Source organism: Penicillium coprophilum (assembly GCF_028826855.1).
Source record: "Penicillium coprophilum strain IBT 35676 chromosome Unknown utg000001l_segment0_segment0, whole genome shotgun sequence".
NCBI classification, from domain to species: domain Eukaryota; kingdom Fungi; phylum Ascomycota; class Eurotiomycetes; order Eurotiales; family Aspergillaceae; genus Penicillium; species Penicillium coprophilum.
Genome location: NW_026622720.1, coordinates 2,490,984 through 2,515,490, shown reverse-complemented (window position 1 = coordinate 2,515,490; position 24,507 = coordinate 2,490,984). Strand labels below are relative to the sequence as shown.

General features: G+C 48.9%; 11 protein-coding genes across 11 annotated transcripts; 4 read left to right on the top strand and 7 right to left on the bottom strand.

The window, feature by feature from the left end:
* Positions 1 to 101: 101 nt before the first annotated feature.
* N7500_000953 (ATPase P-type K/Mg/Cd/Cu/Zn/Na/Ca/Na/H-transporter) lies at positions 102 to 1,487 on the bottom strand (the record flags this gene model as incomplete). The annotated part of the gene is made up of 1 exon (XM_056672099.1): positions 102 to 1,487. One exon carries the CDS (start codon positions 1,485 to 1,487, stop codon positions 102 to 104), a length of 1,386 nt encoding a protein of 461 aa, XP_056537672.1.
* Positions 1,488 to 2,075: 588 nt separating this feature from the next.
* Positions 2,076 to 3,401, top strand: N7500_000952 (uncharacterized protein; the record flags this gene model as incomplete). The annotated part of the gene is made up of 3 exons (XM_056672098.1): positions 2,076 to 2,432; positions 2,486 to 2,569; positions 2,634 to 3,401. 3 exons carry the CDS (start codon positions 2,076 to 2,078, stop codon positions 3,399 to 3,401), a joined length of 1,209 nt encoding a protein of 402 aa, XP_056537671.1.
* Positions 3,402 to 3,558: 157 nt separating this feature from the next.
* N7500_000951 (uncharacterized protein) lies at positions 3,559 to 4,937 on the bottom strand (the record flags this gene model as incomplete). Its single annotated transcript, XM_056672097.1, has 4 exons — positions 3,559 to 3,631; positions 3,698 to 4,464; positions 4,536 to 4,619; positions 4,686 to 4,937. The coding sequence occupies 4 exons, from the start codon at positions 4,935 to 4,937 to the stop codon at positions 3,559 to 3,561; spliced, it is 1,176 nt and encodes a 391-aa protein (XP_056537670.1).
* Positions 4,938 to 5,264: 327 nt separating this feature from the next.
* Positions 5,265 to 6,765, top strand: N7500_000950 (uncharacterized protein; the record flags this gene model as incomplete). Its single annotated transcript, XM_056672096.1, has 4 exons — positions 5,265 to 5,717; positions 5,776 to 5,859; positions 5,923 to 6,647; positions 6,702 to 6,765. 4 exons carry the CDS (start codon positions 5,265 to 5,267, stop codon positions 6,763 to 6,765), a joined length of 1,326 nt encoding a protein of 441 aa, XP_056537669.1.
* A 778-nt stretch (positions 6,766 to 7,543) lies between these two features.
* On the bottom strand, positions 7,544 to 7,795 carry N7500_000949 (uncharacterized protein; the record flags this gene model as incomplete). The annotated part of the gene is made up of 1 exon (XM_056672095.1): positions 7,544 to 7,795. One exon carries the CDS (start codon positions 7,793 to 7,795, stop codon positions 7,544 to 7,546), a length of 252 nt encoding a protein of 83 aa, XP_056537668.1.
* A 915-nt stretch (positions 7,796 to 8,710) lies between these two features.
* N7500_000948 (SDR family oxidoreductase) lies at positions 8,711 to 9,957 on the top strand (the record flags this gene model as incomplete). Its single annotated transcript, XM_056672094.1, has 2 exons — positions 8,711 to 8,741; positions 8,792 to 9,957. 2 exons carry the CDS (start codon positions 8,711 to 8,713, stop codon positions 9,955 to 9,957), a joined length of 1,197 nt encoding a protein of 398 aa, XP_056537667.1.
* Positions 9,958 to 10,580: 623 nt separating this feature from the next.
* On the top strand, positions 10,581 to 11,860 carry N7500_000947 (NAD dependent epimerase/dehydratase; the record flags this gene model as incomplete). Its single annotated transcript, XM_056672093.1, has 5 exons — positions 10,581 to 10,664; positions 10,717 to 10,955; positions 11,007 to 11,148; positions 11,208 to 11,480; positions 11,531 to 11,860. 5 exons carry the CDS (start codon positions 10,581 to 10,583, stop codon positions 11,858 to 11,860), a joined length of 1,068 nt encoding a protein of 355 aa, XP_056537666.1.
* Positions 11,861 to 12,316: 456 nt separating this feature from the next.
* N7500_000946 (uncharacterized protein) lies at positions 12,317 to 13,788 on the bottom strand (the record flags this gene model as incomplete). The annotated part of the gene is made up of 3 exons (XM_056672092.1): positions 12,317 to 12,486; positions 12,547 to 13,422; positions 13,476 to 13,788. The coding sequence occupies 3 exons, from the start codon at positions 13,786 to 13,788 to the stop codon at positions 12,317 to 12,319; spliced, it is 1,359 nt and encodes a 452-aa protein (XP_056537665.1).
* A 500-nt stretch (positions 13,789 to 14,288) lies between these two features.
* On the bottom strand, positions 14,289 to 15,547 carry N7500_000945 (DUF92 domain-containing protein; the record flags this gene model as incomplete). Its single annotated transcript, XM_056672091.1, has 4 exons — positions 14,289 to 14,558; positions 14,619 to 14,979; positions 15,051 to 15,265; positions 15,362 to 15,547. The coding sequence occupies 4 exons, from the start codon at positions 15,545 to 15,547 to the stop codon at positions 14,289 to 14,291; spliced, it is 1,032 nt and encodes a 343-aa protein (XP_056537664.1).
* A 561-nt stretch (positions 15,548 to 16,108) lies between these two features.
* Positions 16,109 to 19,010, bottom strand: xlnR (putative C6 transcription factor; the record flags this gene model as incomplete). The annotated part of the gene is made up of 3 exons (XM_056672090.1): positions 16,109 to 16,252; positions 16,306 to 18,596; positions 18,659 to 19,010. 3 exons carry the CDS (start codon positions 19,008 to 19,010, stop codon positions 16,109 to 16,111), a joined length of 2,787 nt encoding a protein of 928 aa, XP_056537663.1.
* A 1,202-nt stretch (positions 19,011 to 20,212) lies between these two features.
* N7500_000943 (DNA-directed RNA polymerase) lies at positions 20,213 to 24,392 on the bottom strand (the record flags this gene model as incomplete). Its single annotated transcript, XM_056672089.1, has 2 exons — positions 20,213 to 23,563; positions 23,619 to 24,392. The coding sequence occupies 2 exons, from the start codon at positions 24,390 to 24,392 to the stop codon at positions 20,213 to 20,215; spliced, it is 4,125 nt and encodes a 1,374-aa protein (XP_056537662.1).
* Positions 24,393 to 24,507: the final 115 nt, after the last annotated feature.

Here is a 24,507-nt window from a genome sequence, read left to right as displayed (position 1 = left end):
TCAGAAAATTGTTTGAAAATGGCTAACATTGGCTAGGTATTGACTAATGGCGCTGGGAACATTCGGCCAGGCCTCTCCACATTCCAAGCTTAAAAGAGAGTCTAATTCAACGTGCGCTGTGCATTATGGTCCGCAGCTTCTACCCTCGCTACTCTTCGCAGGTCGTCCAGCGCAGCCACGGTATCTGGGTGGTCCGTCCCAAATGCCCTTTCCCTGCCAGAATGTACCGTTTCGGCCATTTCACCGGCGACATCCCACCTGCTTTGCGACTGGTAAATAAACCCCAGATTGGCCATTGCACTGAGTGTATGCGGGTGGTCTTTGCCTATCGTCTCTTCCATTAAACGCAGAGACCGGGCTGCCAGGATCTCGGCATCTGGTGACTGTTTCATCGTTTGATATGTCACTGCAAGATCTGCCATGGCAACTAGCGTGTATGGATGGCGTTCCCCCAGAATTTCTTTGAGCACAGCTGTTGCTTTCCTCCCGAGACTTTTGGCTTCTTCGAGCCGACCCTGATTTCGATATGTCGAGGCAAGATTGCTGATGGACATCAGCGTTTGGGGGTGTATTTCGCCGAGAACGGTCTCGCTAATAGCGACGACTTCTTTTTCGAGACGTTCGGCATCTGACCACCGGCTTTGTTGGCGGTAAGTGGATGCAAGGTTTGCCATGGAGGTCAAAGTGAAGGAATCATTTGTGCCGAATATGCTCCGACTAATAGCGACAACCTCCTGTTCTAGCGTTTCAGCAGAGTCTAGCCTTCCCTGGTCTCGGTAGGTCGACGCCAGAGTGAGTTTCCAGTTCAACAGGGCGCCATCGGTTGGAGGGAGTTCTTTTTCTCCGAGACTGACCAGTTGGCGCGCAATTGTCTCGGCCTCTTCATATCGACCGAGATTGGAATACGATATAGCCAAATGGGACATAGAGCTCAAAGTGGATGGATCCCTGGGACCGAGAGTCTTCTTCTTCATCTCGAGAATCCTCGCGTCAAGTTTCTGAGCCTTGGCCCAATGCCCTTGAATCCGATACGTGGAAGCTAGATTCGCCATCGAAGCCAATGTCTGAGGATCCTCCTCGCCCAGAATACTCTGCCTCAATCTCACCACCCGGAGAGCAAGATTAGCAGCCTGATCTAGCTGCCTTCGGCCCCAATATGCCGAAGAGAGATTGTGCATCGCTGTCATGGTCATCGGGTCTCGCTCCCCCTTCAGGGTCTCGCAGGAGTTTAGCACCAGAAGACCTAGATCTTCGGCAACATTCCAGGATTTGGCATGCAGCCATGCCTTCACACACCTGGCTAACTCTTCAAGCGTTATTGTCATTGGGTCGGAATCAGTGCCTATCGCGACTACCCGATTCCGCGCTGTCGCCAGTGCTGACTCCAGGCATGTTGCTTCGGTCGTCTGGCCTCGGCCATGATATATGGCTATGAGTTCACTGACCTCCCTCTGGAGAGACTCGAGAGAGGGAGGGTGTTTGTCCATAGATCACAAGCGGGACAATGGGGATAATTCTACCCCGGGGAAAAGTTATTGATTGTGTTGACAATATAAGTTCTTAATCACTGTATTGAATGATCTTGGGATTATTGCTGGGTTGATCGCGATGAAGACATGAAGACAGAGCTGTGCGACCGGTGGACTCGGAAGAAGACTGTGAGTGAACGCATTGTCCAAGATGTGGGGGGGAACACGAATGCTCGAGATTAATGACAATACCCAGGGAGGGGTGTTTCCCGAGTAATAAGCCAGTAATATGGCGATCCCACAGACTATTTAAAGAGAATCTATAAGGCTGAGACCAAAATAACCAAATGCTGTTGCCTGAAAGTATACGGTATTATCGAACGGCTAAATGCCGGTTCAGCCCTACGGTGTCAAACGCATTCCGTGACGCACTTCGGTTTTGCGCTAGTAATAGGGCTGTAACTTTAATTAATGAGAAAGTTACTACCCGTATCTGTACCGTGGTAACGTGCGAAACACAGTTCCCAGGTTACCCACATAGTTTCCGTCGCGGGTCGCACTTAAGCTTCAACACTCGATGAGAACACAGCGTTCTTCAGACTTACCATGCTCTCTCGTCGAGGCACGCCAGAGTCCCGTGGACAACCCAGTCAGTCTCAACAGCAAATCCAGAATGATATAGACCCTTGGACTCGCATCCAGAGGTTGTTCGAGATGCCATCGCAAACAGGATTGAAGGAACTGAATATCAGTCACGGATGGCCAGTGATGATACTGCTACCCCTGGCTGGAGCTGCGAAGATATTTCATTGGAATCCGATCATAGTTCTCGTCGTGAATATCGTCGCCATCGTCTTTTTATCCGAGGCGATATCTATTTCATCTGATGAACTCGCTGAGCATCTCGGGGAGCTGCAAGGTGCCTTACTCAGTGCCACATTCGGAAATACTGTAGAGCTTACGGTAAGCCATTCCTCCCCAAAGTGTCAAAATGGTCTTATGCTCACTCGGCTCAGGCGGGAATTCTGGCTCTGGTACATGGCGAGATCCTATTTGCACAGTCTGTCATGGTTGGCAGTATTCTCTCAGATATCCTGCTCGTAAGTTCGCGTATAACAAAAGTTCCAGTGGTATCCATATCGTTTGACTGACAGCCAAACCTAGGTCTTTGGCTGCTGCCTCGTCACAGCTTCGTACAACAAGGAAGTTCTAGAGTTCAATAGCGCCCTCGCAAAAACCTTATCCTCCTTGATGATGATCACAGCCGTGACAATGCTTCTCCCAACGGCTCTCTACTCAACCTTCCCAGTATCTGAGATTGATGACAGAGTGCTATCCTTCTCACGAGGAACGTCACTGGTACTTCTCATGCTCTACGGAGGTTACCTCTGCTTTTATCTCGGGACTCACAAGCACCTGTTTCTTTCAAACGAGAGCGAGACTAGTGATGATGAGGATAATGGAAACTCATTATCCCCACGCAGCCGAGCCAGTCTAGCTTCATCAATCATCAGATTGATAACAGCCGTGGCAGCAACAGTCTTTTGCACAGAGCTTCTGCTTGAAAGCACCAGCGACATGGCGCAAACACTCGGTGTCTCAGAGGTATTTATCGCGATTGTTTTCATCCCAATTGCTAGCAATAGCACCGAGGGGGTCACTGTCATTACCGCATCTCGCACGGGAGACACAGACTCTGCAATCCGAGTTATCATCGATAGTCTCTTGCAGATTGGGCTGTTTGTCATACCATTCTTGGTGGTTATTGGCTGGTGCATTGCTGAACCGATGACGCTCTTCTTTGACTCATTCCAGACCGTTGCTATGTTTCTGGCCATTCTGGTGGTGAACCATCTACTTCGTGATGGACAATACGCTTACATTCATGGTGCGATGCTGCTTGCTCTGTGGGTTCCCCGAATTCCCAATTGAGTTTCAACAGTCCATTTACTAATTTAGAGATATAGGTACGGTAGTCTAGTTGTGGCATTCTATGCGCGCTAGATGATTCAAGGCTTTCGCCGCTTCAACACATCTTCAGGAAACACTTCAAGTAACTAGTGATGTCACATATCTGGACTGGACGAATCTAGGCACCTAGGAATATCACATTCAATGGCACCTCAGGCCGAACAAAGAACGAGAACGTAATGATCATGTATCTGTTAAACGAAAGCAAAGTTAACACCGACAAACAATAACCCCAACAAGCAATGCGAGCGACTTACGTTCCAATCAGCATCAACCCCTCGAAATAATTACTCCGCCCATCAGAAATGAGATATGTCATGACCACAACACTAAGCAAAAGAGTCGTAGCCTCAAACCCATCAAGCCTGAGAACAAGCGGCTGATCAAAAGCCCAGCCAACGAGAACGAGAAGTGGAGCAATAAGCATCGTAACTCGTAGCACATTGTTGATGACAGCTCTGATCCCAAGCTCAATTTGATTGTAAGACCGGGAACCCAGCACAATGGAGCGGTACTTGGCCGAGTTTCCAAACAAAGGAACAAGTGTCACAGCAAGGAAAGACTGGTTCATACCCGTGATCGAAGCAACTCCGCTCAAACTGCTGACAATATAATAGGTGCATGCAAGCGCAGATGCAGACGCAGCTACTAGAATTGTAGCTGCTGGAGTCTTGCCAATATACGGTTGTGGGATCCGGGCCTCGACTATCTGGCTCTGGCGAAACTGATGGGTCTGGTCTCGCTGGCTGAATGGGGTGCTGGCGAACATGGCTGCATGGGTGCCGAGACGGAAGATGAGAAATGTGAGGAGCAGAATCACAAGGATTATGGATGTTATGCGTTGCGTGAAGAGGATCTGGTCTTCCGGGGTGGCCTTGGCGGATGGAAAGACGTCCATTACAGTTGGGAGGGCGAGTAAGATGAAGACAACCATCATGAGGGATGAGAGGACTGTTGTGAGGGTACGATCAAATCGGAGTCGTTTCTGGTCATAGCCTGAGACGAAAATGGTGCTGCCAAGAACCTGGAAATATAGTTTGTATAGTTAGGATGAGGTTCATAGCACCAGTGGTTGGACTTGGTACTGGGGTTTACCAGTAGTAAATTGCTTATGACACTTCCAAGTATCACAGACTGGGAGATGTGTGGTCGCTTTTGCGCGATCGCATTGATTCCGATCTGTAGAAATAGTTGTCAGCGTATGTTTGGATTGAAGATTTGAGTTCCTTCAAGGCTGGGTATTACCATTAATTCTACCGAGTTTCCCAATGTTGATTTCAGGACTTCATTGACGGCTCGCCTACCACCTACAGTCAGCGCATCGACTGATCGGTTAATCCATGACCCAAGTGGAATCAGAGCGAGGGTGTTGAGAGCGAAGATGACAGTGCTGTTCCACTTCAGGGCTCCTGCCGTGATACTGATGAGAGGTATCAACAGTGACAAGAGGCCCAGATGTTTCTGGACGTGTGCCATAATAAAGTTGCAATATAGCATAGGTGAATCTCGTTCAGGAGACACAATTCATGCAAAGGTGAAGCTGAGAGAACCCCCGTTTCTAGAAAGTCCACACATGTGCTGGTCAATAAATGAGGCTCGGTATTTCACAGAAACATTTCCGTACAGATACTGTTCCATATGTAATTAAAGCAATGTAATGAAGTGAAAGATACATGTATTTTATCTGCACGGCTCAAATAGAATACGCAACCCGCCAGTTCCACCAATGCGTACGCAGACGCCAAGGGCTCAAAGGCAGTAATACATCATCCCCTTACCCTCCACCCCGATGTTTTCTCGGTCACTTTCCTCACTTTCGACAACATGAATGACACACACCCTCGATTACGAAAGTCAATCAAGATCGACCCTGAAACTATGGCCGGGTCCCTCGAAGCAAACACGATAGCCCATGAGCAAGACGCATTACTCAGAGATAACGCTGAACGCAATGGCAACGGAGAGGAATCTGCAGACTTGCGTGACACAAACCACTCTCATTCGAAGCGTGTTCTGTTCCTAGATAACTCTGTTGTAGGTGTGCTCAAGGTTACCTTGGGATGCAGCTACAGCAATTTACTACTGCCGTTTGTGTTTCTGGGTATGGTAGCGGGGAGTCTAGGGTGGGATGACTCGGTTTCTTTCTTGTTCAACTTCCTGGCGATTCTTCCTCTTGCCGCATTGCTGTCGTTTGCCACAGAGGAACTCGCAAAAAGTGTCGGACAGACTGTCGGAGGGCTGATTAATGCGACCTTTGGAAACGCCGTTGAAATGATTGTGAGCGGGATATTTATACCTTTGCGAGTTCTGGATACTGACGTTAGTCGCTGCGCAGGTGGGTATCACTGCAGTTCGGCAGGGAGAAATCAGCATCGTGCAGTCCAGTATGGTGGGCAGTATCCTTTCGGGAAATCTCTTGGTAGGCTTGGTCCTTGGTATATGTTAACTGTCTAGATGAAATTGTCGGCTTACACAAACTCAGATCCTCGGTGTTTCATTGTTCTGCGGCGGCTATGCAAAAGATGTGGTGAAATTCAACGTGGATGTTAGTGGGATATTGTCGTCCTTGATGGTGGTATCCTCTGCAACATTGATCATCCCATCCGTCCTCTACTCAACCATACCATCCAAGTCCCAAGAAGTGGAAGCCAGCGTCCTCAGTCTTTCCCGTGCCGCCTCCGTGGTCCTACTCACATTCTACCTGGTCTACCTATATTTCCAATTAAAGAGTCATTCCGAACTATTCGTTGACGATAAGCAAGAAGAGGAAGAGGAAGAAGCGCGAGTTCTGGGCCCCTGGTCAGCAAGTATAATCTTGATCCTTGCAACCCTCGGGGTCACGGTCTGCTCTGATCGTCTGGTGGACAGTGTCGATGGCTTTGTAGACAAATGGCATGTGAGCCGAGCTTTTATTGGTCTGATTGTGGTTCCCATTGTCGGCAATGCAGGCGAATTCAACACTGTCATCAATTCTTCGATCAAAGGGAATATGGACCTCGCAATTGGTGTGATTGTGGGAAGCACGTTGCAAATCGCATTGTTTGTGAGTCCGTTCCTGGTCATGTGTGGCTGGATTATCGGACAGCCCATGTCGTTGCGTTATAGTCCCTTTGAAACGGTGGTCTTCTTCCTATCGGTAATAGTCATGGACTCTTTGATTCGTGGAGGTCGGTCCAATTACTATGAAGGGTCTTTATTGGTTGGAACGTGAGTGACCACATGAGTGTCATACTTGCCCTCGATACTAATGATGTCTCTTAGGTATCTAATAATCGCAATTGCATTCTACGTGCACCCAGATGCAGTTGATGCACCCTTCGTTTAGGATGTTGCAGAGTTACAATTATTTATTCTTCGTTAGATAAATTACATTCAGACAACCCACGGAAAAGCACAATTCTAGTGGGCGTTCAAAAATCATACATGTAGAGGCAACTCATCGTTGAAACAAAAGCACGAATTGCCATCAACAGAGCTGCCTCGTAGTCCTGAGACTTGGGGCTGTGGCCGATTTGAGTCTCAAGGATACCCTCGAAAAGCTGACATCTTTAACCAATAAACACCAAATTGAGTATCGTATATCACTGTTGTACATAGATTATTACCGCCCAATCAGCCAGGGGACATGATCAGGCAACAGAATTCCCCCTGAATGTGGATTGCCAGCATGCAGATCCCACAAAGTCCAAAGCCTCGAGTCATTTCTACAGTAGGTCATATGCAACCATATCGGTAGAGTCGAGGGAGCAATCACAGAAACAGATTGTATATAATCCAATTCATGAGCTTGGACGCTGAAACTCCGATCTAGAAAACGTCCCAAGTTCTGGGTAGTCGAACAGTAATGATTCTGCTGAACCCTCTCAGTAGTACAAGTTTCAGCATGAAACAGAGTCACTGGTACACATGTAATGACTGGATTGTACGGCCCTCAATCACATCAACAGACAAATCTTCAATGGCAATAGTTCCCCCAAATCCTCTGCAAAATCGAAAAAAGGCCTTCCAATCGCCCGAGTGAAACAGTCTGCAGCGTATCGTCAGCAAAACTAAATCACTAAATCTTTCATTGAAAGGAATCATAACCCATCGGTGAAGGTCCACTAAGGCTGTCTGTGTCCAAATCCTTGCTCCATCTCCCCTGGTGTTTTGACATATGCCGGAGCTGGTTGCTGCACCGGGGTGTACGGCACCCATTGCTGTATAGGGGGTGGCTGGAAAGATTTCTCCAGTTCCCGTTCCTTCTTTTTGCGATCCCGACGCATTTTCAGGAGAAGGAAAATAACGACAGCGATAACCACGAGGACAATGATTGGGATGAGGATTACTTTGAGCAAGAGCTTTACAAGACCCATGATGAGAAAGGAGTATATGGATAGGCGACAAAGATAGGTACCACGTCAATGGTGCTTGCAGTAAAGGTGATAATATAATGTTCAAAGCTACTGAGGAAAAACATGCACCTTACATGGGTGAATTGAGGGAGATTTATACCCCGATATGCCTAGCACCCTGCGTCTGTGTGACTAGGCTATGTCGCATCAACGAGACATGCATGCAATCTGCATGAACATAGGGCCTGGCACAGCGCTAAACGGTGATATCTGGTTGGTGACCAACCTGTGGGTGTACTAAATCTGATATGGATACACAAGGCCGACTATGATTTCTAATAAAAGACAGACTTTTCTCAGCCTACACCAGGCGCTGCAACTGTGATTGATGATGCATGGCTGGATTTCCGGCTTTATACACGTTGCCTGCCCTGTTATGCAGCGCTGTAAATGGGTCTGTTCGAGTTGAAGTATGTGTGTGGCTTTGAACAGCCACACTGGGTAAGCAACAGTAATTTGAGTCTGCATACTGTACAGAGACGCCGTTACTGCGTATATGTTGCGTGATTAAAAATGAGTTTGAGCTGGGAAAGAGGAAAGTGGGAACACACAAAGTGAGAGAACTATGTTGGCCAATTCCTATGTTCTTCCCAACTTGCTTCCCACTGTTCCGAATATCACAAGATCCCGACCATTTGACTTCAAATCCCGACAGTGAGATCCACCTTACATCCTCCAAGCTCCTGAAGGTCCAAGTTAGAAGACCTTCGAATTTGGAAATCCAGTGATCTCAAGCCTTAATATTCCAACATGACGACATTTTCTCGCCGGGATATGACGTCTACGTCTGGCAAATGTTTATATAACTCGACCTTACATGATACAATCCCAGAAGCATATACAGCGATGTAGGGGAGACACGACAAATTGCTCAGCATGCCTTCAGCTATTGTCACTGGTGCTACCGGTAAGCGGCTCCTGGGATTAGTCCTAATTACTAAAGCTAACCTCACCAAGGAATTACCGGGAGTGCGATCGTGCATCACCTTCTCAAAGATGGATCTTACGACAAGATTTACTCGTTCTCTCGCAGGAACCCTGGGTATCAAGACCCAAGAATCCAGCATGTTACCCTTGACCTTCAAAGCTCAGCACAAGATATGTGCAAAGCCTTGCAAGGCGTTTCCGCCGAGTACATATTTTTCTGTGCCTACTTGGCTTCAGACGACCAAGAAGAGCTGTCGCGGGTGAATGAAGCGTTGCTTCTCAATTTCCTCGAAGCCCTTGAGCTCAATGGGGCTGCGAGCAAGATTCAACGCTTTGTTCTCACCTGCGGATTTAAGCAGTATGGCGTGCACATTGGACCCGGAAAGCAGCCTCTACTTGAAGATGACCCTCTCCTGGAGAATGATGCGGGGGGAGTTTCCTGGCCGCCAATTTTCTACTATCCTCAACAGCGGGTCCTGGCCAATGCGGCCAAGAAAGGCGGCTGGGAATGGGTTGCTACACTACCAGAGGACGTTCTTGGATATGCCCGAGGCAACTTTATGAATGAAGCAACGGCCCTTGGGCTTTATTGTGCTATTAGTAAAGTTCTCCCTGGCTCGGAGCTGCCGTTTGTTGGGTGCAGGGCGAACTATTTCGCATTCAATTGTTGGACAACAGCGAATCTCCACGCCAAGTTTTGCCTTTGGGCAGCCCGTGCGCCGGGTGCAGGAAATCAGATCTTCAATGTCATGAACGGCGATACAGAGTCCTTCCAGAACTTGTGGCCGCGTATGGCTGCTCGGTTCGGATGTCACATTCCTGACCCCATGTTTCCCAACGGTGGTATTCCCGATACCAAGGGATTCAAGAACTATGAGTCATCCACAATTCGACTCGAGAACAAGCCTCCTCTCAAGGCTTCTGCCTCGGCACTAGGTCTGTCTACAGATCCAGCTGCTGAGAGCTCTCCTATTCTGTTCTTGCAGGTTGATCCGGAGAAGTGGGCAAAACGAGAGGATGTCAACAAGGCATGGACTCAGCTTCGGGAAAAGTATAGCCTTGACCAACAGGCATGGGAGAAAGCAACTTGGGACTTTTTGACTATGACACTGGGTAGAGATTGGAGCTGTGTGGGGAGTATGAGTAAGGCAAAGAAGGAAATTGGGCTGGACTGGGTATGCCGACACTTGGGATGAGTTGGAAGAGACTTTCAAGATTCTGGAAAGTGAAGGTGTTCTTCCACCTGTGGATCAATTGAAGCGGGATTTCTAGCCATTAGCTTCAGACAACATCGCATTGCGTTTACCAACTCTGTGGAATCGAAACATTATACCTTGATCATTCCTCGGCAAGATGAATGTCCCTAGTTGAACCCTGACCATGTCATATCGTTCTCAATAAATGAGTCTTCGAAATTTTGATAAGTTCAATGAGTCACTCGGGTCTAGACATTTTACTGACGTCAAAGCCGGAACTGACGGGAAGTGACAGGACCCATAGGGCTCAGGTGTCTTGATGCCTGGATGCCTTGGTTAGACCGCCCTCTACACCGCCCTTGAAAGGGTATGTATCAATGTATCTTCATTTTTGACGCTTGCTGGTAGCAGCACCTGGGCAGACGACTTTGATTATTAAGACCGGTGTTATGATAATCCAGGTATTTACATTTTCTGCCGTTCTTAAATAAGGCACTCAGGCATCAAGCCTCATAACTAGATGGGGTTTGAACCCTGAGCATTATGGGTCTTCGTAGTCATGGGTTTTGAAGCCTCCTCGAAAATTTTCACCTACAATTGATTGGAATTTATTTCATCAGAAAATGTCGCAGTCGGAAGGAAAGCACGTCCTGCTCACAGGAGCTAATGGCTTCGTTGCCTCTCATATCTTGTCTATCTTGATTGACGTAAGTAAGTTACGGACTTTAGGGAGTTAACAAACTGACGGCTTCCAAATAGCAAGGCTATGCTGTAACCGCGACAGTACGATCCCCTGCCAAGGGCGAGGCCATCATCAAAACCCATCCATCGTGGAAAGACAAGATCGAATTCGCAATCGTATCAGATTTCACCACCGCCGGACCGTTCGATGAAGTCTTCAAGAAGACAAAGTTTGACTATGTGATCCACGCTGCGTCTCCAGTAAACTTCAGTGTGTCCGATATCCAAAAGGAGATGATTGAGCCTGCTGAGAAAGGGTAAGTTTGGAAAATCCGGGAAGCTTTGAAACTCCGTACTAAATCCACTAGGACTACGGAAATCTTGAAAGCTGCACTGAAATATGACTCTCTGAAACGATTTGTGTTTTTGAGCAGTGCGGTCACCGTGATGAATTCCTTCGAAGACATGACGAAAGAAGGAAAGCCCTACACCGAGAAAGACTGGAACCCGGTACGACCTAGATCGCATGCGAATATGCAGAAAGATATCTTCTGCTAACAAAACAATAGGTCACGGCCAAGCAGGCAATTGAAAAGCATGACGCCGTTCTCGGATACAACGTGTCAAAGATCAGAGCTGAAGCTGCAGCATGGGAGTTCTTCGAGAAGAACAAGCCATCCTTTGATTTGGTTGTCATCAACCCGGATATCATCGTTGGTCCTATGATTCACCCCATCGATGGACCAAAGTCTATCAATGAAACCAACGGCTTCGCAGTCTCTAGCTTCATCGATGGAACTCATAAAACAATAGACGGAGTCCAATTCCCATTCTATCATTATGTATGCGATACGCCCTCGGTGTTTTTTTCCCCAAGCTAATTGATGTCTAGGTTGATGTCCGTGATGTCGCCCAAAGCCACGTCGATGCTTTGACCAATCCGGCAGCTGCGAACCAGCGAATCCTCCTGATCGCAGATCTGATCACTCCCCAGTTGGTGGTGAACAATATTAGGGAAAACTTCCCCCAGCTCAAGGACCGTGTTCCGGAAGGCAATCCTTCTCAAATCCTTCCCCCGGGTATTCACCCAACCGGATGGGATATGCGCGTCAGTCTAGATATCCTGGCCAAGGGCTCTAAGACTGGCAAATGGAATTATCGGGACTTGAAGACTAGCATTGTTGATACTGTCCAGTGCATGCTCGATTCTCATGTCATCTAAATTTGTGTTAATTGCTAGCATGTCGATATGAAGTATATATCCAATTCCCCATTTCAAAAACAATACAAGATTATATGTTTTCCTTTTGGAGGTATATTATGATCACGTGGTATTGTAATGACTACAATTTTGGTACAAAGGCAGCTTAAACCAATGACCAAGATATCATTTCCAGCGCCTTCATGAATTTCAATTAGGGTGGCGGCGAAAAACCGTGCGGCGAATTATACTGACATGATTGTAGATGATAGCTAAAGAGTCCTAGCTAAAGACATTGAAAGTGCAGAAGATCGAAGTTGATCTCGAATCTCATTGAACATAATCAAGGGCATCCCGAGGTACATAGGAGCCTGCAGGTCACCGCAATCGTCTGTTCCTATCGAACCGAAAACCCTCGAGATCCAGCTAATACCCGAATCCATGAAGAGGAACAAGCAAACCCGTAGGCTGAATCTTTTAAAAGGAGACTTGCTCAATGGTATCGCGGCGCAGGACCTCGGCATCTTCCGGCAGCAAAAATCCGGCATCGATCTGTCGCTCAACTGCTTCTCCTGCCTGACGTCGATAGTTTTCTACCGTTTTGTAGACAGCCCATAATTGGACGTCCTTGAAAGGGACCTCAGTGCCTTTGGATGTTAACCAGGAAAAATGACTGAAAGAATTTCTCGTGGACATAAGCAACTTACCAGTGTGCCAATGTGGGTGTGGCTGAGGGGTGACATCGATGATCTTTGCTGTAGGCACGTCTGTATGAACGGTTCTGACTCCAGCCAGCGCATTTCCATACTCGTCTCGCTCGATCTCCCCGAATTTGTCGATATCAATTGTGGTGCCTCGCGGGGGAGCCACACCGGTCGTGATCCATTTGTTCATAGCATCGAAGAGAGCGTGATAAACGAAAGAATTTGCGAAAGTGGTCCACTGGGCACCCTCCAAATCAACAGCCGACAGACGCTTCTTATCGGCCATGGAGAGATATCGAGTCTCGCGATGAGACATGCCAGCAACTTCGTAGAGCCGGAATGACCTGCTATCCGGACGGCGATGGGGAGGATTTTCGCTTCCGATCGCCCCATAGAGTGTCTTACTATAGATGAGCTCGAATTCACCTAGAATCTCAATAATCTTTGCCTCGCGCAAGTCTGGAAGGGCGTTACCGCCGTCACATTGGCATGGCATGAATCCCTCAAATGGGGCGTATCCATCAGGAAGTCGGAGATGGGGAGACTCCACGATGAACTTTCTTATCAAGTCCGCAGTCTGGGAAAGACCAGTTAGTACGACGCGCTCGGCTTTCAGCCCCAGCTTTCCTGATTTCGAAGCATATGATGCAGCAACAAGAATCTCCGGAGACTGCACAGTTGCCGCCCACCATCTTTCCTTGAAGATCCTGTAATTATTCCAGAGCTCTTCTGCATTAGCAAAGGCGGGGATGTGGCTGGAAAACTCCTGCAAGGTCTGGCAGGGGATGAAGTGCATCTCTCTGTAGCGTTCAGGATCAATGTTTTTGATCTGGTCGATTGCCGCGGGCGCCTGCGAATCAACTTCCAGCCAGGCATGGCCTTTCAAGTATTAGCCTAGACGACACGCCAAAACACAGTAAATGAAGACTCACCATTGCGCATCAGCCACCGATTAATGAGACGCCAGATGGTTGTCCCACCCCATAGGTGAGATGGTTCCATGATGACTAGACCCGAGAACTTGTCGGGTTCCGCAGGGCAACGAAGAACGAGACGCGTGCAGTACGGATTGGCAACGGCAATGCCGGTCATCAGGAATTCCTGGTAGATGTAGTCATAGACAGGAAGCAAGTCGCTGTGATGGAGGTCATGTATCACGGCCTTGGATGTTTCGGTCTCGGGTAGGAGAGAGACACTTGGTTCTCCGACTCGCACGTGCATTCCGCGTTCTTCTTCGGTTGCCATCTTGGCTGTCGTGCTCTGTTCGTCCAAATTATGCTAAGATTGTTGTTTGTCAGTTCTTCGAGTCCGACATAGGGCCCATGACACTCGGCACATGTGATGCGTAGAAGGGTCTCACGAACTAGGGCCAAGGGCGACACGTGATGAACCGTATCGGTTGAGTTAATGTCGCCTTGGCTTTACCTGACTAGGTTGGTGTTGTGGAGAAGCGAGAGGAACAGCGAAAGAAGAAGAGAGGAGGAGAAGAGAAAAAAGAAAACAAATACTAAAGTCGAAGAAAGGTGGGAGGGTGATTGATGGGTTGGAAAGAGCTGCGACAAACAAACAGCTAGATCACGCTTCTCTCAAAGCAGAGACATTCAAAAGATCAAGGGTGAGAAAAGACATAAATTTCCCATAATATGGATCTAGACCAAACAGAAGAATAGATAGGAACAAGATGAGGGATATTCGGAACCTGCATTAGTTTGATATTCTATCGGACTGAGGAATATCTGTAGAATTTACACCAGCAACAGCAACTCAGACACATCCAACCCCCAGAACCACTGTGCAATACCCATAGCCCCGACACTCATAGTCGCAGCCATGAGAAGATTGACGCCATTGTTATCTAACCAGTCATGGCCAGTTGCAAGGCGACGACTTTCGTGAGTTTCGTCGACGGTGTTTGTAACCTGAGTGCCATGCAACGCAGCGTTATGTATGCTACCGGTGGTTTTGGCAGTGCTATTAGTAGCGACCGGTTTGCCCGTGGAAGGGTGAATGATAACCTAGAATACCGGATTAGAGCGCTGTACACAATGGTCAAGGACACAAAATCAGGAACTTACCTTCCTACCACCACTCCCCTCTACGACTTTTCCGCTCCTCTTATCGATAACACTAGCCTGCAATAGCCCACCAAGGACACTGTCAAGAACACTGCCCAATGTACCCCAAAGAGTCATAGCTATGGTCCACAGAGCCCGATCCTTCAATCCGGCACTGGCACAGAACGGAAGAATCGCAGCAGATGTAGCAGAAACAATGAACGATCCCAGAAGACCAGCTCCCAGGCCAGTCGCGGTCACACCACCATTTGTACCGGGAGGAACTTCACGGAGAGTCAACGAGGTTATCAGGCGGGGTTTGGATTTCGAGAGAATGCCGAGCTCGGAGGAGAAGGTGTCTGCAGCGACAGCTGCGTAGTTTCTGCGAAGGGGAGTCTATTAGTTACTGGGAAGAGATGATGCACTCATTGACTGTGAGGTTAAGTGACGTACGCTACAATCCCAACCATCAAAATATCAGCCACATTGTGACCGAGTGAGAAACAAGATTCGGTGCCTGTTGTTTTAGACAGGACAATCGCATGAGCGATCGATAAGATGGTAGCAACAATGGAGTTCGCTAGGACTTGGATGTGATTCCGGGGCCCTTCGCCACCTTCCGCACCGGTTGCGGAGAGTGTCAGATGCGATTTGATCTCGTGTTTTACCTATCGCCATGATCTTGTAAGCTGTGCCCATAGCATAAATGTAGGCAGAAGAGTGTATAATCTCCAGCTTCGCTCGACACATTGGTGTCTTCATACCTTTGTGACCTTAGTTCCGCCAAAATAGAATACCGCGAGGAGCACGACTGGTGCCGACCATGGGTGGAGAGCGTGAGCGGAGGCTGAACATGCCGCAGCGACCAGGCCAAGCGGGGTAAGGGATTTGCGAGACCAAGCTCGATAAACAAGCCCGGCCACGAGAGGGATGCCTATATATGGTTTCATTTTGTTGGTCTTGTCTCGGGTACCATCATTTGCTGGCACGGCTGAGGTTGAGGTGGTGTAACTGGAGAGGATCGGAGCTTAGGTGGAGCCTAGAATAAGCATCGTCACATGATACATGGGCACATTCCATTTATACAAAGATTTAGTCAAACAAGGACAGATAATCCTACCTATGCAGAAGATAAATCTAAGAGGTTGCATGGTTCAAAGGTATGGGTATCGATCTGTTGAGAGTCGGCCGAATCTTCCAGCGGCCTCTACCTGGCGTCTTAATAAGACTACACGCATGTCCTTCATGGGGAATCTCGGTCCACCAGAAGGATATTCCCGAAATCGACCAAAAGCAATGTTTAAGAAGTTATGGTATGTGCTGATTCAATATACAGACATCAAAAGATCGTGCGCCTTTTTGCTCCTCAGGGTATGTCCAGAATCCGGGAAGTATAGTATACAGCGCGCAAATCGAACCAAAATCAAAGAGAAATGAAACAATAAAAAAAGTCAATAAGCAAGACGACGAGTAGCAGCTGCAAAATGCCCAGCATGTATTCGGCAGTCTTGCTACAGCGCGAGGCCGCTGCCGTCGCCGCTCCAGCGGTAAAGGGCTAGCACCTCGCGCCTACGTGACTGCTGCTCTCCAAAGTCCTCTGGGACACGGCCGCGGACTTGAGCCAGCGCCGAGCGCATCACTTTGCGGAAAGTTCGCTGCAGGAGATTAGCTTTTGTAAACATCGAGTTTGGCGACGGGTAGGTCCTACCTGGTATTCAGTGTTCAAAGTTACAACGCAAGCCTCATGTGCTCGCACGATTGTTTCACAGGCCCGAACAACACTGGGACTGGCGTCTCCTTGTAATTTATCCGCAGTTAAGAGTAACAAAAAGCTACCCTGCAAAAGATATATGCCAAAGAAGAAGGGCATAAAGCTTAAATCGGGGTCGTATTCCAAAATGTCCGAGGCCGCCTCAGCAGAGCTGACTGCATGGCCCATGGCAGTGATAAACGACTCAGAAGAAATCCAGAGATCGTTATCGTCGAGCAGGTTGATCGGGTCCCACTTTCCAGCCAGCAGAATGTGGAGTACATGCATAATGTGGGTGCCATAGGCTACCACCATCCTTGTATGAACAATGGACTCGCTCACATGTGAGCCTACCGTGCTACTCGACCGACCAGATGGGCTGACGTGGTTGATATTGGAGCCTTCCATGGCCGTGTCAGGCTCACCGGCCCCGAGGCCGAGAGAGCTCGTATATCGAGCCTCAAATTCTTTCAGGCTCTGGGCGTAGACATCGAGCTGCCGGCTGATCTCCAAGGCCTGACTTTCCCACTCGCCACTGTTGCGGAAATGAAGACCGAAGCGCGGGTGGTTTCGGGCATGTTGCAGATCCACAATCTCACCCAGGATAGACATCAGGGGTAAGAAGTACCCAAACATGCTATGGCCAGTGCATTCAGAGGCTGGACCAGCACGGCGATAGTTGACAGATGAAAAGTCACCAGCCTGCCAGATATCATCGTTCATCGGCTGTAATAATCCCTCGCACTCTTTATCCAGCAACGTTAAGGGTCGGTTGTAACAAAGCGCTAGATGGCGATCTGTCGCATATAATAGCCACCAGATCCGCCGGCGCTCCTCGCGTTCTTCCTCTGTGAGATTGATTGTAGAGTTGCCTGGACCGTGTCCCAGTAAAGAAGACGGCTGTCTCTTGTTGCCATTCACATCCATGTCCCCCTCGCCCTCTATTTCACCGTCTTGACGGGTCGTCGCATTAGGTGGTAGTTCGCGGCCTAGTTTCAGCTCTCGCGCAAGAGACCAGGCAGCTGTCCACCATCGCATACTTGCAGCCTTATATTCGCTGGCTGAGACGACAGTTGCCAAGTGAACATACGTAGCGACATCATCCACCGCGCCAGTGGCACTACTCTGCGCACCCAATTGATCCATGGAGACCCCAAAGCCACCGAGAGCCACCCCGTTGATTACCATATTCGCTGGATAATTGGGGGACGTTTCTCCGGTGGCAGGACCATGGATAAGTGGCCGGAGTAAGCCAATCGTCAACTCCAGCAGCTTTTGGCAGACTCGGCCTCTAGCTGATGGAGGTGAAGTCAAGAATGCGGCCTCGCTTGTTTGAGCTGCTACCCATAGCATGCTAGCGAGAAGTCCAGGGGTGCATGATCGAGGCTTTGTAGGGTGTAGGAACGATTGCTTCCGGAAAACATAGCCCACCACATAAGGCGACGACGGAGAAAGATGCGAGGAGGATGAGCTGGTGAAATAGACGTCGAGGAGGTCGCAGGCGAGAGATTGAGGAATTATAGACATAATGTGCGGAAGGACTGGTTGCAAGACCGGGTATCTCAATGAGCTGGAGAAAGGGGGCAGGCTGAAGGAAGGGAAGTTTGCGGGCGATGGGGAAGGAAGCGGCAACCAGCTAGGGGACTGCGCTGGAGGGGAGAATCCCATAAAAGGTGCCGATGAGTTCTCTGTCGAATTTCCAATGCGGAAATGGTTCATGGAGCTTGGATTTCCATCTTGCGCATTCATCAAAGGGTATGAACCATCATTGTACCCTGAAGAAAACCCTTGAGGATGGAGCATTGAACCCGGCGACCGAGGGTTTGCATTCGAGTTTTGCATCATTTGTATAGAGCGCATATCTGGCACGGACATCGAGGGTCGGTGGGATTCGTGGAGCGCTGCGTAATTATTGAATGGCATGCCCGCCATGTTAGAATTCATTTGCTGCTGAGAAGGTGGCTGGACGGGCGCTTGACTTTGGCGCATGGCAGATAGGCCAGTTACCTCCGCGTTATGCGACCGAGATTGTGCGCTTTCAGTAAGAGTTCGCGCGGCATCGAAGGCGGCATCGTATTGTTCGTTAGATTCTGGCAAAGACCGCGCGTTCGAGGGCTGTGCTTTCGTATGCGTTGTGTTTTCGTTGCCACCGATATCACTGTCGGTAAGACCAGTGGCGGCTATTTCCCTTTTGGACGCCTTCCCACGCTTCTTGCGCTCGCGGGCGTACTCACAGCTGAGTCCAAACTCTGGGAACAATTAATTCAACTAATGCGTAAATGGGGAGGGGAAATTAGGGCAAAAGCCATACCAACGCAATGCGCACAGGGGTTTTGTCCATCGCACTTGGTTCGCAATTGGTTGCACTGGTCGCAAGCTCGGCTGATTCTTCGACGGACTGGGGTAGCGGAGGAATTTTTGCGAATAGCGGAGCGCGCCTCGGCAAGGGAATCTCGCAATCCTGGATCCTTCAGACTTGAATTGGAGCAGTTTTGCTCGCTATAGAGGAGGTGTTGGGAATGCGATGTCTTGGAGTCGAGAGAGTTACTGGGGTCAGTCGGGATATTGGCAGCACCGGCTTCACGTGCCAATTGGAGCTGTTCCAGCGCATACTGCGACCCCTCCGCAAGCGTGTCCAGCCCGGGTGTTTGAGATTGTGTCATCCGTTTGTTTTGAGACGAAAAAAGAGAGTAAGAATTGGCGGCGGAGAGGGAGGTCATAGACATGCTTCTCCGAGGAGGCGGAAACAGAACTATGGCGACATAGAGGGACAGATCAAGGGGATATACACTGTCTAGTCAGAGACAGAAAAAATATTGTGTGAAAACCTTGGGAGCAGTAAGTGTGACTAAGAAGTCACAACGGCATTGCAGAAAGATGCAGAGAGGACCGGGAGGCGACTTTTTTTCCCCCGACCCAAAGCTTAGTTTTTTGGTTAAGCAAGTCCAGGCCAAATGATCAAAAATAGCAGGACAAAAAGACCAAAGACTCCAGATCAAGAGATCAAAAGCTATGAAGATAGGAAGATATGAAGATCAGAAGATCAGATGATTAGAAAGATCTGGGGAAGTCATGTAAAGGCGGGGGGGCAAACGGCACGTGGACGAAAAGAGATGAGTGTGCAATTTCTCCAAGTCTTCTCATCTAATACTCCGTGTGTACTTCGTACACTTAAACACATGCTGCTTCACCCGGTTTCTACCGCTTCTACCCTTTCTACCCCCTTTGTTTCAAAATTGCAGATTCTCTGTTTATGGTCCACATTGGGCCCTGCACACTAATGACCCCTTTTTCCAGGGAAATGAGAACGAGACAGACCTTCGAACCCCTCTGGCCACGGCATACCCCGGTCTTAGCCCGCGGGGAGAGGACAAAGCACATTAAAGGTAGGGTCTTTGATGTAATCCTCATGCAGATCGGGCCATTCGCGAGTGCCGGGTTTGTGGACAAAGTACAGCCTAATGATGTACTGGAAACGGATTCGACCCCGGGGACTCGGCAATTATACACTTGTTGTACTTGACATTCCAAAGCGGCTAGATCCGCATGGCTAGGCTCTATCTACCCTGTCGGTTGTTGCATTTTGCCTAAATTCACACTCTGTCCGGGTATTTGATTTAAAGTCGGGGGGACTGGCTAGTGATTCTAGAAGTTCGAGATCATATTCATACAGGTAATATATACTGTGTTCTCCACGCGTAATGTACAAATGTAAATGAGGCCTCCAAAAACCAGGCGGAAAATATACAGGAAATTAACAAGTCAGCTAAATCAATCCAAAAAGTCACAGAGTTCCGGGCATGGCTAAACAGAAAGGTGAAAATATGCATAAACGCCAGCGGAATGCGGGAATTCCCAAAGAGCATCATGAGAAGAAATATTCACTCTCGCGAATTCGGGTCAGGTCCCAGTCGCCCTTTTGAGGGACTGGGCGGAAAGTCAGAGGCATCCAGAACCACGTGGCTAACTGGCGCTTGGGTTTCTTCTTTGGCTGCGTAGGACTCTGGGATGCATCGGAATTCTTGGTTGGATCGGTCAAAGCCTCACCATGGGCATCATCTAGGGTTTCTGGGGAGAGCTCGTCACGGGCGGTCTGCTTCGACTCAAACATCTCGAGGTCACCGACCAGGCTCTCAATGGCCGGATCGTTGGTGTCGATCGAATCTCTCATCTTCGCATCGTGCATGACTTCTGGAATGTGCCCAATTGCTTCATTGCCCAATGTTTTGTGGGTAGTCAGGTCACAGTCTGTACCACCCAACGATTCAAAGATACTGCAGGGTGTCACCATAGCACGACCCTCGGCCTGATCCTCCGGATCTTCCGAGTTAAGAAGAGTTTGTCGTCGGTGTTCGTTGATCAACTCTTGAAGTTTGGAAATCCTAGTGCTCTGACGGTGCGCGAAGACCGCCCGACCAATACGGGTGGTGCGAGGAAGTCTGGCCAGGAACAGGTTCTTGCCATATCGTACTTTGAATTCAGCGCCGAGGCGCCCGACAACATCATCGGAATGCATGCGAACGAAGGCATCTCGAAGAATAAGGTTCATCTGATCGATATCGGCAGCATGAGTCCAGAATGAATCATGGACAGCGGAAAAAGTCAGACCCGCTTCGCTGCATGCATTGGCAGACAAGATCATGTGTGTGGCATCAAGGGAGTGGATGAAATTAGGCGGGAAGGCCTGAAGCTGCTTGCGCTTTGAAACCACATCATCAAAGCCAGGTTCGACAAGACTGATGTCTTGTAAACTAGTCGCGACACGCCGTGTCTTGCGAGTGCGATATGGTTGGACCACTGGGAGACCTAGCGGGGTTGTCCAGATCACAGTCGACCTGAAGGATTTCTCCGGATCAGTGGCTGTCAAAAAGCCCTCGTCGCGTTCTTCCTTAGGAACTAGTGCTGCTTGCGTGAGCTCCTCGATTTGCTCCGGTGTCACAGATTGTGTAATGCGTTGGGCACAATCGCCAAGCCAATACTGGATCTCATGGGCTCCGTTGAACATGGATCCAAGAGCGCCGAAGATTTTTGTTGCGATGTAGAAAGCTGCAGTGTTCCTGTCTGTGTTATTAAGGTCAGGGAGATAGTCTATAAGCTGCCTTTTGACCTGTCTCGTCGCGCCCAAAAACGTCACGCCGTAGACATTAGTCATGACCGTCTGCTTCACAATCTTTCTGGTGACTCTGCCTTCAAGACGACGAGCGAGCTGGTCTCCATTGGCTGCGTCCTGTGCGATGGCTTCCTTGACAAATTCGCACACACCGGTATAGACGTCTGAAGGGCGATCAGATGGTTCAAGATTGACCTGCTGGGCACCGACACGGTCACCACCCAAAGCGGCATAGTGTTGAAGTCCATTGCAAGAGCCATCTTGGTGAATTGGAAGATGGGAGATATATTTTGTGGGATCAGGAAGCTGCAAGGCGTTCCGGAGTTCACAGCACGCTGCCAAAAGCTGCCACGGATCCTCAGCTTGGAGCCACCACCGTCGTCCATGGAGTCCCGCATTGGCAGAGTCAAGAACATCATCCAAATTGTCCATTGTGAATTGCTCTCGTTCAGACATGCTCGCCTTGTCAAATCCAAACAAATTTGCAATCTGAATTTTCAACCAGCGCATGCCAGATACCCCAAGTGCCTTTCCCTTGTCGAAAAGAAGCAACCCTCTTGAATTGTCAGCCCCCATCTGATTCATGTAAGGAGGGAGTGGGTAAGCTCTGCCACGGAAATCCATATTGTGGGGAAGGTAGAAGACCTCTTTCCGGTAAGCTCTCGCTACCTCAAGTTGAAAGTTCTGGAAACATCGAACGGAATGAAATCCAGAGCGAAGGTTTTCGACTTCACGAATCTTTTGGTGCCACTCTTTCTGAGCTGCGTAGTCGGCGTCTGGACTCGGTTGTTCCGGTGATGGTATGTCTGGATTCAAGGGGGCAAGTTTTCCTATAGGCTGCCCGCCATTCCAAGCTTCGAGCATCACGTCGAAAACCGATTGATTGATTTTCCATCCAGTGGAACCGAGAACATCAAGGCCGGATCGGATCTCTTTCAGCCCATCATCTTTCAAAACGGCTTTGAGGTAGGCTGGTTGTAGTAGTTCACCGGGAGTAGTGCGCACAAGGTTGGTCTGGTATATCTTATACCCGCCAGTTCTTGGCCCAGTCCATGGCTTGGGTTTGCAGACCATGGGGAGGTGGCGGGCCAACAACTCAGCGGGTGGCTCTCTGGCAACAATTTCCACAAGTTTGGAATTCATGTGGATATGACCGGATCTTTTTCCGAAGTTAATCTGATAAGAATGGTCGAAGCCCGGTTGCATATTGAGTGTCCTTTTTTTGGTGACAGGATCCTCAGCCCAAACAGCAACTTTACCGACTTCAACTAACATGCCCATCAAAACAGCACCGATTTTGACCTGAGAGCGAGGGCCCCAAATTACAGATTCATCTTCTGCAGTAATCTTCTCAACGAGAGATTGCCACCGAAGTCGACCTTGCTTGTCTTTGCGGTTTGAAAGTACCTGCTTCAGTGCCTTGAGACGATTCGGATCCATAGCCTTGTTCTTTTTCAGATATGCATCGGCAATGAGTTCATCCTGCAACTCTTTCCCGATTACCGAAGCAATGGCAGAAAGTTTGACTCCCTTATCCATGCCCTGGCGGCTGAACATCGACATCACAGACAAGAGAGTGAGTGCAGCTAGCCGATCAGGATCGAGGGAATGCAAATACACACCATATTCACAGCGCTCCTTTTGCTCGACGCTTACAATGCGAGACGACAGTGCTTCGTCAACAAGCCCAAGCTCCTTCTTGATTCTTGTCACAAGGTCCGCGTGCCATTGGCTCATGATTCCGGCGAGCTTTTTCTCATCGGAAGCGACGTTCAACCCGGATTTTTGTCTCTCAGCATTATCCGAACGCCAGCGCCAGAGGGCCGAATCAAGACTGTCAGCTTCAAGTCGTGTTTGCCTTAACTCTGAAAGCAATTTTTGTCCTTCTTCTTCGGTGCCCGTAAAATTTTCGGGCAACTGTACATCACTATTACCGGAGAAAAGGGACAGTGACTGTTTCAGAGATGCCAGTCCCAATCCTTTCTGGTGAGCAGCTTGAACATGGGGTGTATCATCGACGATGCCGGAAGACAGGGAAGGCGGTTCGGTATTTTCGGAGAGTTTCATATATTTCGAGACCAAGTCCAACATGTCGGAGGAGCAGATCTAGTTTGGAAACATTAGTAGGAATTCAGGGTACGGGCTAGAATGGTAGGCTCACCTTAGACAGCTCACCAACGTCAGAATCCTCAAGAACCTCAATACCGACAAGTTCTTCCTCCAAGCCCGCGTTTTGGGCAAGTTCCCAGTATCGACGGACAGTTCTGTCGCGCTTCGATCCATGAAGCATACGCAGCGCCATTCGAATCATGATCGCGAACGTAATTGCATCTGGTGTGACGCCTCCAGCGGGCATATCAACTTCAAACCATTTCTGCAACGGCAAAACCATATCCTGCTGCCGGTTGAGTATCATATATGCAACCATCTTTTTCATGAAACGGTTGTGCATAAGAAGGTATTCTTCCGAGCCAGGCGGGTGATAATGTCCAAGGCGAACAATCAACCCAGAGGCTCGCTCGAACTCTCCAAGCTTCAATGAGAGCTCTAGGTTGGCCTTCATCTCCATTTCATCACCGCCGATACCATGTCTCCTGCGGAAGATCTTTGATTGCGATTGTGGCGTTGAGTCGAGGATGATTAAGGACGATGTATCGAAATTCTCAAACGGCATGTGCATAAAATGGTCGTAAGTCTCTGGCGAATGCCCGTCGATGCTGGAGTGGTCAGCGGCTGTAGCAAGGCGGCGTTCTGATTGCGGAGGCAGATTGCGTGGACGGTTGTGAATCGAATTGCCCGATATTTTCAAAAGAGGGTTCCGGTTATTCGAGTATGAATGAAAACGTGTTGTAGGCAGATGAAACGATGGTCGAATAGCCTGAGTCCGCCGCAAGTGGAGGAAAGCATTTTTTTGACAAGCCACCCGGGATAACATTGTGCATGAAGTTGGCGTTCCTGGAATTCGGATATCAAAGGAAGGCTGAAGGCAAATGAGAATGTAATGACTCCAACAGAAAAGGATATTAAGAGTAAATTATAAGATAGATGCA